This window comes from Trematomus bernacchii, unplaced genomic scaffold (genome assembly GCF_902827165.1).
Source record: "Trematomus bernacchii unplaced genomic scaffold, fTreBer1.1, whole genome shotgun sequence".
Taxonomy (NCBI): Eukaryota; Metazoa; Chordata; class Actinopteri; order Perciformes; family Nototheniidae; genus Trematomus; species Trematomus bernacchii.
The window spans coordinates 207501-219597 of record NW_022987614.1 but is presented as its reverse complement, the minus strand read 5'-3'; the positions used below and the strand labels follow the sequence as shown (position 1 = coordinate 219597).

Genomic DNA, 12097 nt, shown 5'->3' with positions numbered 1-12097 from the left:
TCTGTGTGTGTGTGTGTGTGTGTGTGTGTGTGTGTGTGTGTGTGTGTGTGTGTGTGTGTGTGTGTGTGTGTGTGTGTGTGTGTGTGTGTGTGTGTGTGTGGGTGTGGGTGTGGGTGTGGGTGTGTGTGGGTGTGGGTGTGGGTGTGTGTGTGTGTTTTATCTGATCCGGATGGTTACTAATTCCTTTTCTTTATGGCGGTCAATTTTGACCAGGAACACCATGGGTGTTACAAAGTTGACTAAATCATCCAAAATTCAATGAAAGTGGTGATCAGCAATTGTATATGTTCAAATGTCTACTGTGAAGGATATCATAAAGCCTTGATGCAATCGAATGTAAAACAAAAAAGTTATGATTGATGAAAGTATTAAATCGATCAGATTTGACCCGAAGACAACAGGAGGGTTAAGTTAAATATAACCTTCAAATCTCAACATCTTTTGGTTAAGTTTTGTTTTAACAAGTTAATTAAGGCATATGTTGTTTAAAAAAAAATATGCAATATCATGTTTTCACATTTAAAAAAATGCAGCGTGCACTTTATAATCTGATTGTTTTAACTCATTCTCTGCATTTACCTCATCAAAACAGCCAAAACGGATCTATAGATCTGACTAGATATTAAAAAATGTATTTGTCACATTCTTAATTGACTTTTTTTTGTATACTCATATTTTCACAATAGATCTTTCGGACTGATATCCTGCACATATTTTATCTCTCAGAATAATTTGCATATTGTTATTGAGCATACTTTGTAGTATTTGTATATTTTATTAGTTTTATTCAATTTAGTAATTTATGTTATAATAGTTATATATTTGCTCCCTTTCTACAACTTAACTCCTCTTACTGTGTAAATGCATGCATCCTTATACACCAAAGCACATTCCCTGTATGTATAAACCTGATTCTGTTCATATTGGGTCCGTGGAATAACAACCACATGTAGATCCCCCCAATAAAGAGACAAGTCCATCCTGTTTGAATCCTCCGCTGCGCGTTTTGACCATATTCTGTTAGAATAAAGGTTGTGACAGAGCTCAGATGTGGACACTGCCCACTCCTCGCACCAGCCTCACAGCCGGCGGGAGTTTGCGTGCGCAGTTTTCTCCCTCTCATGCGTCGCGACTCGCGAGCGCACAGAGGGCGCACGGTGTCAGTTAGCTCGCGCCTCTCGTAGCGGTCGGTCGCTGCTTCATGGTTGCGTCTCGCAGCAGGAATTTTGGGAGTGGAAATTCCGCTGTTATACTTTCACGACTCGCTTCGTATTCTGACATTTCTGCTGTGAACACAGAGAGAGAAAGAGGCGGAGAGAGAAATACGGAGTGAAATCTGGAGAGTTTATCCTCCGATGTTCCTTACGCTTGCTTTTCACTGAAAACCGGTTAACTACTGATTGCTCCTTCTTTCATTTTCCACTTGGAAGTATCGATCCTGTTTTCCCAAGGTTTGATGAAGAATCGCAAGCTGCCACTTCTGGATTTTCCCCTGTTTTGATTTTTAATCTTCCCTGCTTTTTGGATTATATTTTGTATTTAGATGGAAAATTGTCCCCTGACAGACACGGGGATTTGGTGGTGAAGCTCGCAGGATGCTGGGGAGCCTACAACAACCACATATCTTACTTTGAGACAATCTGCGCTTATTTGTGTCGCTTTTGGACGTAAACCCCCTCTGGACGTTTCCCCCCCTCCCGTTTGTCTTTATTTTCTTTGACATCATGTCTGTTTTGTACAATCTAAGGATGCGTAGTGGATTGCTATTGTTCATTTTCACCCAAGTCATCCTGGTTGCTTCGTTGACTCAGACTGGTAGGTGTTGACTGCTTGTATGAATACATGTGGCTTGACAACAGGCTGATTAATTTTGCATCATTTTGCACCATTGTTGCCTCTCACCTGTTAATGCCTGGGCTTCTCCCGGAGCACGTCTGCAGGGGATCAACTTAGTCACATAAATACTGTGTTTAGCCTACTATAATCACCCTAATAGAGGAACCATAATTAAGGATATTATAGAAAATACACCGATTGTTAGAATATTAGCGATACAAAAAGACCCTTGAAAGTACCTTACAATCAATGCAAACTGACAATGTACCATCACAGACACACCTTTGTTAAGATTTCCACATTATAGTGGAAATACAAACAAATTCTTGATGGTTTGTTCGCGCTTCATCCATTCAGAGATGAATGTTGGAGCTTTTGCGCGCGTTGCCACTGAAGCTTGATGCAGGCTGCGAGCAATTTCATAAATCATTCATTGAGAAAATTACATTTTATCATGCTGCCTGTTTGCAAGGGAAGAATAACCCAGACTTCACCTATACAGGCACAGCGTATGGCAAGGATGGCACCTTTTCTAAATGAGTATAATGGGGAGTTTTAACACCTTGTTGAGGCTTGATAGAAATCAGATTGTGTGGAGGTGCAGGATGTCAACATATGTTTGTGGATTTATGGAGATCCCAAGCTTCCTAAACCCTAAATCTGAGTGCAAATCAGTGCGTTAAATAGTCCATTTCCTTCTCCTAACTTAACTTTCTCCCCTCTCTCTCTCGCAGATAAATGCGGGGGGACTATAGAGATCCACACCCCGGACTACCTGACCTCCCCCGGATATCCAGGCGCGTACCCGCCGTCCCAGCAGTGCGTGTGGGTGATCTCAGCCCCGGAGCCCGGGCAGAAGATCCTCATCAACTTCAATCCGCATTTTGATCTGGAGGACAGAGACTGCAAGTAAGATTTCACTCCTCACTCTCTCTCTCTCTTCTCTCTTAATCTCCCACCCTTCCTTTTACTCCTCAATCCTGCCAGCGTGAAACTCTGCCACCTATTGGTCAAGGATTAAAACATCTGCTCCCAGGGAACAGGGTTTTTGAGATATGGCTCTTGACAGAAGAAATGGGGTTTGATGGGTTTTGTAATCCATACTTAATCAGGAGGCATGGCTTTGTGTCTCTGCTTGGGTTTTTTGGCAGTGCTTTTAGAGGAGAGTACATCCCAGCCAAACTCTGCGTGCATACGCTTTCTTTGTATTGATGGAGTTCAGTTTGCTCATTGCAGGAATAGAGAAATGGTGTTTACTTTTCATCTAGAGACAGGCAGAGTCTACCTGTTTGTGTTTGGAGGAGGAATAGATTTTGTGCGGCTCTTTTGTTTGCAGGAATATAACCTTGAGGATCTAATTTAGTTTTGCAAATTGTTGGAAGTGCTGCCATCAGGTTTTTGTGAGTCTGAGGATTTTGGAAACATAAGCTGAGGTTTTTTTGTCTGGAGCAATCATCTTTTCACACATTGTGCTTGTTCATCGACTTTTATATGTGAAGCAGAAGGTTTTTAAATCAATTTCCACAAAAAGAATCGCTAACAATTACCGAATTATTTTTGTTCTGCTCGTCCAACATAAAGATGATCTGCTTTTCATTGTCTTCTATGATAGTTTACTTCCTATAACATAAGATGTACTTTATTAAGCCTAAATTTGGAAATGGTTTAGTTACAGAAGCATGTACTGTATACAAGGCATTGCAAATTAAATAAAAATAAAAACAAACATATTAATAGATGCATATGAGTATCTATAGAGTGCACACAAATACAGAATAAAGTAGAATACACTATGATAGACTAACCTACAATTATAAGAATCTATCAACATAGGATATATACGTTATATAAAGTGTGCAATGTGTGGCATTTGTTCATTAAAATGGCATTAGTTTTGAGTATTTTGGTCAAACAAAATAGATTTGATATGAGTTTAGGCTCTGGAAACTTTTATTTGTGTCTTTTTCCTTCCAGACAATAAATTAATTGGATGTGCAAATTGTTATCAGATTATAATAAAAGTGAATCATATTTTTTTCCCACCACTATCAATCTTCAATATGTCTCTGCACTGGCAAGGCAGGGAGCAGTTTGGTTTTAAAATGTTCTTACGTGACATTTATTTTCCACACAGACATCACAAATCATTCCTGCACATGCTGTGTCCTGAGCATAACTCTACTAAACCTGTAAACAAACACACACACACACACACACACACACACACACACACACACACACACACACACACACACACACACACACACACACACACACACACACACACACACACACACACACACACACACACACACACACACACACACACACACACACACACACACACACACAGCCTTGTACCGCCTCTCTTTGACCCGGGAGACACACTCTCGATTGTGTGCATCCACACAGCAGCCCATGTGTTGCTCTCTTCCATAAATAAGCCTGTTTTTATGTCGGCTCCTCTGTCTTTTTTTAAAAGCTCCATAAACGGCTCCTGTGTAAATCACGGCCGGCTGCACAGCGCTGTCCCACAGATGGCTCCTCCAATACTATTGGATCACGTTTCACCACCGAGGGACTCGTAAAGCACGAGGACAGTTAGTGAATATTGTGTGTCCTTTTTTGTGGATCACGCACCTTTCTCCGTGTTGTAAGCTTTTCTCCAGGAACACCTCATTCTGCAAAGACCTTATTTTGTGTAACCCAGGGAGCAATATAAGTATGTAATAATGCAGTTTAAGTACTTAATGAAATCTAATAAATCTGTGCAATAAAACTTTAGTCAGTGGTTAGGCCCTTAGTACTCGACCAGCAGAGTATTATTGTCTGCTTAAATGACTTTTCCATAGGTTAATGCGCTGTGTTAAGGCAGTTGTAAAATAATGTGGTTTAATCATGGTTTAATGTGTGCTTAACATTTTAGTGATATCTTCTTATATCCTGTAGGAACAGATAGGCGTCTCGCATCAGACTAAGTACCAGAGGAAGGTTTTGAGCAGGGCTAAGAGGGGGTTATCTGTTACAATTACTAATTACCTGTAAAACTTACTTCATCAGGAAGTATACCTCAGGACACATTTTTTATCCTAAACATCTTGCGTTCTTTTTTTCCGGGTTACATTGTTTTGTTGTCTTACATAATACACTTAAAGGGGCCCTATTATGCAAATGCTCTGATTCATATCAGTATTTAGTGTCTCTACTTTAAAGAGTCCTCTCCTGCTGATGTTCAGGTGTATATCAGTATGTAGTGTCTCTACTTTAAAGAGTCCTCTCCTGCTGATGTCCAGGTGTATATCAGTATGTAGTGTCTCTACTTTAAAGAGTCCTCTCCTGTTGATGTTCAGGTGTATATCAGTATGTAGTGTCTCTACATGTCTCCATGCTTTAATGTTCAAAAAGCTCTTTATTTTTCTCATACTGCCTGTGCTGCAGCACCTCTTTTCACCCTCTGTCTGAAACCAGAGCCCAGTCTGCTCTGATTGGTTAGCTGGCCGGCTCTGTTGTGATTGGTCAACCAGCTTAGAGAAGTCCCGCCCCTTAGCCTATCATGTATAATGTGTTGGAGCGGTAGCCAATCGAAGCGCGATTGTTATATAGTGATGTCACTATGTTCCGGATGTAAACAAAGGAGTCAAATGGAGGATTTTAGCCTTTGCAGACCATTTACATGCTCAAACACCTATATACAGTAACACACTACAAGAAAGGAAAACCCCCCAAAAATCTTGATAAGGCCTCTTCAAGATTGACGCCCTCTTGACTGCCACAGGATTCAATCCTGTGACTGTCCGACTGCCACCTCAACATGTCATGTTTCTGTCTTCTTAGGGGTCCCCGTTTTGCTAGATTGCTTTCATTATTTGTTGTGTGAGTTTATGTTGGACGATGACGGGGTGTAGCTCATAGCTCTCTGACTTGGCAGGAGCACTGTTGTTTTTGGGAGCGAGTCAAATGTTCGAAATATGCCCATTGAGGCTGGGTGGGGGGGGGGGGTCTTAAGCCTTTGGCGAGACCGCAGCTCCACTTAAAACTGTCCTGAGATGATATTTAGGAGTTAGATTTCACTGTTTGATGCCAACGTCAGCTCTGAGATATGATCAGTCAGTGAGGATGTGACTGGAGACAGTGACGTTTTATCATTAATTGAGGTTGTTCACTCTCTGGAGACATGAGACTGCATCTGCTCTGCTGAAGTGTCCGTGAGCAAATCCTTAATCTCCATCAGTCCAAGATCTGACCTTTGACCTCTGATATCCCTGTAAACAACTTGTTGAATTGTCAATCAACAGTTTTAACAGTCAATAAATAGTTTTTTAGCCAAAATATCAAGAATGCACATACTGGAGGTCCAGCCGGTCAAATGTGAGGATTTTCTCAGTTTTTCAGTTTTACATTATTGCAAACTGAAAATCTCGTGGTTGTGTGGACTGTATGTTGGACATTACATTTAAATAACCAATACAGTAATTGGTATTTTAATCAACAATGAACATTTTTTTACAACAAACAGTCGAGAATCCCAAACAAATTCCATTAAAAATCATAAAAATTACGTTAATGACTACCAAATAATCTCAATATGTGTGAAACGTTAAATGTAATGAATTCACTGATTGTTTCTTGACTTAATTAAACAATTCTAAAGAACAACACTGTTTATTTAGCTTTTATCCAGTAACACTTTTAACAGCTTATCTTGTAGGCTTTAGTGTCTTTTGGGAAATCAAGCCAGTGGCCTTTAGGTTACCGGACAATTTAAATAACACTCTACAATATCCCACATTATTTAATTCAAACGTACTCTCATGATTGAATTGTTTTGTTGGAACGACACTCCCCCTCCTCTTCCTCATCCTCCTCCTCTTCCTCCCCCATCAGATTGCCTGTCTCTGCTTGCCCATTTCTCCCAGTCCCATAATTAAATTACTGGACCAAAATGGAACAAATGTGTTCCAGTGCTGTGAAACATGTCTGCAGTTCCCCTGCCAAACAAAAGCAGCCTGAGCACAAGCAAACGGAGGCTACATTTCCGACATCTGTGTGACAAAATATCTTCCCCTTCACCCTCATGACCCAGGCTGTAATTATGATCCCTAATTGCAGCCTTTCTTAAAAATACACATTTGTCAGCCAGTAAATGTTTTCTACTGGTGTGATTCATGAAGGAGGGAACTTTCGGGGAGTTTTTTTCTTAAATGAGGTGATCCGCCAGACAATGACAACTTAGCACTAAAATATTTAAAGGGGCCCTATTATGCTTTTAGTTTTTTTTCCCTTTCCTCTTGTGTTGTATAGATTTGTGTGCATGTAAATGGTCTGCAAAGGCTAATATCCATAAGTTGCCTCCAGAAGGAGTTTCTCTCTCTTTTGAACATTAAAGCATGTCACCGTCAAGAAACTAGCATAATATGTCCTCTTTTTTAGCTGGATTCAAGTTTTTAGGGTTAATCGTCATATGCACAATAGCTATGCCGAAAATCTTATGAATGAAAATCTAACGTCCCAAGCTCCTCCAACAGTGGAACATACAATATACTTCCGACATAAAAAAATCAAAAATAAATAATGCAAATGACAAAAACGATATATCTGTAAAGAAGACATATAAAATGAAATACTGAGTGTTGCTCCATGTTGTTAGAGAAGAAACTCAAATGTGCTGGACCATAAACTGGCCAAAAGTCCCCCAAATTACACTGCAGTATCTTTAAAGTTGAACTTTGATGTGAAATGGATTAATTTGTGGTTCCCAGGGTCGTCACAAGCTTCTGTAAAGCAGACAGTCTGGGTGATAATTTCCAACGACAACCTTTTACTTCCACACACTCTCAAGTGACACAATCCGCGCTCAGTGAACAGACGTTGGTTTAGACGAGAAGCAGTAACACTTTTTCTTCAGACGCGCTAGGATCCATCGGCTCTTTCCCCTCCCGTAGCCAATCTGGAGCGGCACCAGAACAAGTCTTGTCTCACGTCCACGTCTGAAATTAGCGTGGCCGACAAAGTGAGTCCCTGCGGAGCGCGGTAAAATAGAGCAGAGGCACGAGTAAGGAACATGCGTCGGTGGCGGGATAATCTGGGACATCTTTTTTAGAGGTTGGCTGAACTGTTTCCTCCCACATGAGTCTGTACTGGCAGAGCCCTCACACGTACACGACATTCACAAACCACACACACACACACACACACACACACACACACACACACACACACACACACACATACACATACACATACACATACACATACACACACACATACACATACACACACACACACACACACACACACACACACACACACACACACACACACACACACACACACATACACACACACACACACACACGCAGCAACCTAACTTTCTGTCACTTGTAGTATGCTTCATGCGGTGTACACACAGCTACAGTGTGCATGCGAAACACACATTCTTGTGCAGTTTTAAGCCCACAGGGACACAAAGAGACTAACACTGACTCACAGAAGGGGATTTTAATTTGGAAAATCCACCGAACGAACTGGCTTTGCCATGAATCTTGGCTTTACTGGTTCATACTGGCCATGAGGAGTCACTGAATGTTTTGATGTGTATGAAAAATTATGTGAATCATATGTTATAGCCTTCACAGACACCAGATCCCAACCCAACTGAAAATCTTTGGTGTATAAGAAAAGACGTAAACACACCAAATCTCCAAATAACTGCAAATACCACACACACGCAGCAACCTAACTTTCTGTCACTTGCAGTATGCTTCATTTCGTGTGCACAGAGCTTCAGTGTGCATGCGAAACACACATTCTTGTGCAGTTTTAAGCCAACAGGGACACGAATAGACTTTCACTGATACACAGAGGATTACTTTATTTGGAAACTGAACATATCTTGGCTTTATTGGTTCAAACTGTCTATGTCTGGTCACTGAATGTTTAGATAGGTCACATGATATGGCATTCACAGACATCAGATATCAACCCAACTTAACAGTTATGGTATAAAATCAGATATAGAAAAAACCAAGTGAATAACTGCAATGTCTTGACCATAATAAGATAAGAAACCATAAAGCCCTCTCCTCCCAAAAAGAGCTTTTTCTATTAGTTCATTCAGACCCCTGGAGGAAATAAATGGAGAGGCTATAAATCCCTCCAGTGTGCTGCAGGGCCAGTTGTTCTGATGGTATTTCCTGATTAGTCAATCACAGTTTCCCTGAAGAAGACACACAGTCACAGGACCGACATCCCACAGCCTGGAGCCGTCACATGAGTGGAAACACACACACACTGGGAAGACATTTGCGTGGCATGTGTGGAAATGTGTGGGAGCTGCGGGGTCGAAGTTGTTCATAAAGTCAGGTATGGATTTGGTTTATTTCAATCACTTCCAAAGTGAATCTTCATTGATTCAAGATTCAAGGCTTTTATTGTCATGTGTACATAGCTACAGTGTCGTTATGTCAATGAAAATCTTAGGTCACAGGCTCCTCCAACAGTGCAACACAATATAACAGATAGAACAGTGCAAGTAAATACAAATAAAATGGATTGGCTGATCAGGATGACTTTTGATGAACAAATGAAAAAGTGTTATTGAAGTATTTTAAATATACAGGATTTAGGTTGGATGGATGATAATGGATATATGTTAGGGTTAAGAGATGGTCCAATAGTTGGATAGATTGAATTATCAATCAATCAATTGCTAATTGGATTGTTAGATGGAAGGTTTGATGCTGTAGGTGGATGAATACATGAATGGATGATTTTAAAGACCAGTCAATAGATGAATGGTATGATTTGTTGTTTGATGATGGATGGAATAATGTCAGGACAGATTCAACTGATGCATGGATCAACTGAAGGAATGACTAACACATGAACGGATTTCTGGATGAAGGATGAATTCATTTTTGGATGATAGATTTGTTGGTTGGTTGATGAATTGATGAACCCCAGATGGATGCATGGATGGATTGATTGCTAGACGATAGTATCAGGTATGGAATCACAGATATATGAATCAACAGATGGCTGAAAGTATGGAGGGATGAATACATGTATCAACGGACGTAACGATGAACAGATGAATGATTGGATGGATAACCTGATAAAGGATGATATTGGTTGTTGGATGATGGATGGATGATCCCAAAGATGGATGGGGGATTGGAGCTTAAGGATTACATTGATTGTTGTGCCATGAATGAAAGGATTTTGGGCTGAATATAGTTATTCATTGATTGATTGAATTGCTGTCAAATTGATTAAGGAATTTCTGGATGATATGTTGTTGGATGATGGATGGATGATCCCCAAGATGGATGTTGGATTGGAGCTTTTATGGATTCATGGATTGATTGATGAATGGTTGATTACTTGATAAAGGATTACATTGATTGTTGGGCCATGAATGGAAGGATTTTTGGGTTGAATAGAGTTTTGATTGATTGAATTGCTGGACAATGGATGAATAAATATCCGGATGACATATAGATGGATGATGAATGATCCCCGAGATGGATGATGGATTGGAGGATGGATGGATTGCTAGATGATGGATGGAGGTATGTAAGGACAGATATATGAATCAACAGATGGCTGGAAGGATTGCTGGATGAATGGATTGATGGATTTATGATTGGATGAATAAATCGATTTCTGGATGACGGGTAGAAAGTAGAACACACTGATGGATGACTCAAAAGGTTTGATAGGTGAATGATGAATTGAAGAATTGTAGGACAGATGTATGAATTGTCAAATGGCGGAAAGTACGGCTTGGAAATACATCCATATTGTGGTATGACTCTATGAATCTTCTTCAATTTTAGATATCTTAAAACCACATGAGGCAAGTTTTCGTTTTAATGGTTGCATTACAGTGAAGTATTGTTCTTTTTTCAAACTTTCCAGACTGTACTAGCTGATCCTTATTTTCCTTAAGGCCCCCATTCATTATAGCCACATTACTGATGATAATGTCAACCCTACAATGTTTTCCCAGTATCGAAATTAGGGCATTAAATGTGGGATTTTGTTTTTGAAGGAAGGAATGCTGAATGGATGGATGTATTATTGGACAGACTTAGTTCCCAGGACATTCTTGATGACATCTAATTGCAAGAGTGCAAAACAAGCAAGTCTGCCGTCAGTTGTTTAGTCTTGTGTTTGTGTCGCGGCACAAATATTCTGACGATTCCCAGCCTTTATGTGGCTTTAGACCGAGGCTCTGACTTTGCTAGTTTCAAAGAAAATAATATCGTCCCTTCCAGATGGTTGTACTTTCTGGTTTCACTGCGACCACACAAAACAGGAAGACTAAATATGCCTCTGTCACAGATCGGTTAGCCCGTGGCCCACTCCCAAGAAAACGTAAGGCAACAAAAATAATTGTGTTGTTTGTTCTTTTTTTTGCAGCGCTGTGCTTCCTCGATTTTGTACTTTAAAACAGTCATGAGAATTAGGTCAATGACAGATGGATATTTGTTTTGTTTTTGTTGTCTGAATGAGCAATTGTCCTGTCTTATGCAATATCTTTCCCATGTTTACTTTGCTATGAAACTGACTCATTTGTTATTTCTCATGCACAGAAACTATTCACAAAACCTTGACTATTTATTCCCCGTTCAGCTCTGTTTAGTGTGCTCTTACCAGTTTGTGCAGAAGAGATTACAAATACCCACAGGGTTTTAAAAGAACAACAGATTTAAAGATCTAAAGATTAACATGCCTCTCCCTTTTCTCCTGCCATCTTTGCTTTTCAAAATTCCCCATGTTGCATTTGGGTCTCAGTGTAGGAGTCCTCCATGCTGAGATTAAAGTACTCAAACAGGACATTAGTATAATCATTCAATCCCTCCTGGTCATTCAGTGTGATCCACGCAGTTTGACATATTAAAGGTCCATTATACAGTTTTTCATCAATATATTATAGGTCTCAGATATATACAGAACATGTCTCTGAAGTGTTTGGCTCCAAACACCAAACAGATCATTGCAGCATCCCATAATCCCCTCTGTTTCAGCCCTGTTTCCAAAGTGCTGATTCTCTGTCTGTTACTTTAGATGAAAATAAGGAGCCCCTCCCCACGCCTCTCTGAGAGAGATTTGGTTACAAAGAACACAATGGTGCTCTAGGAGGAGATTCAGGTGAAACATCGTTATGACATCATAAAGTGGCCAAAATCTGATCAGATCATTTTCAGACAGGTTTTTATAGAAATGGATCAGGACAAAAAGAGAGAGAATCTTTTTT

At 40.2% G+C, this 12097-nt stretch overlaps 1 protein-coding gene across 1 annotated transcript in view; it reads left to right on the top strand.

Moving 5' to 3' along the window:
* Nucleotides 1–1142: 1142 nt before the first annotated feature.
* The window catches only part of LOC117483754 (neuropilin-1a-like), a 101964-nt gene continuing 91009 nt past the window's right edge, over nucleotides 1143–12097 (top strand). Inside the window, 2 exon segments of the mRNA XM_034132103.1 lie at nucleotides 1143–1815; nucleotides 2571–2745. Of these exon segments, the coding sequence (XP_033987994.1) occupies nucleotides 1725–1815; nucleotides 2571–2745 (266 nt within the window). The 5' untranslated portion in view covers nucleotides 1143–1724.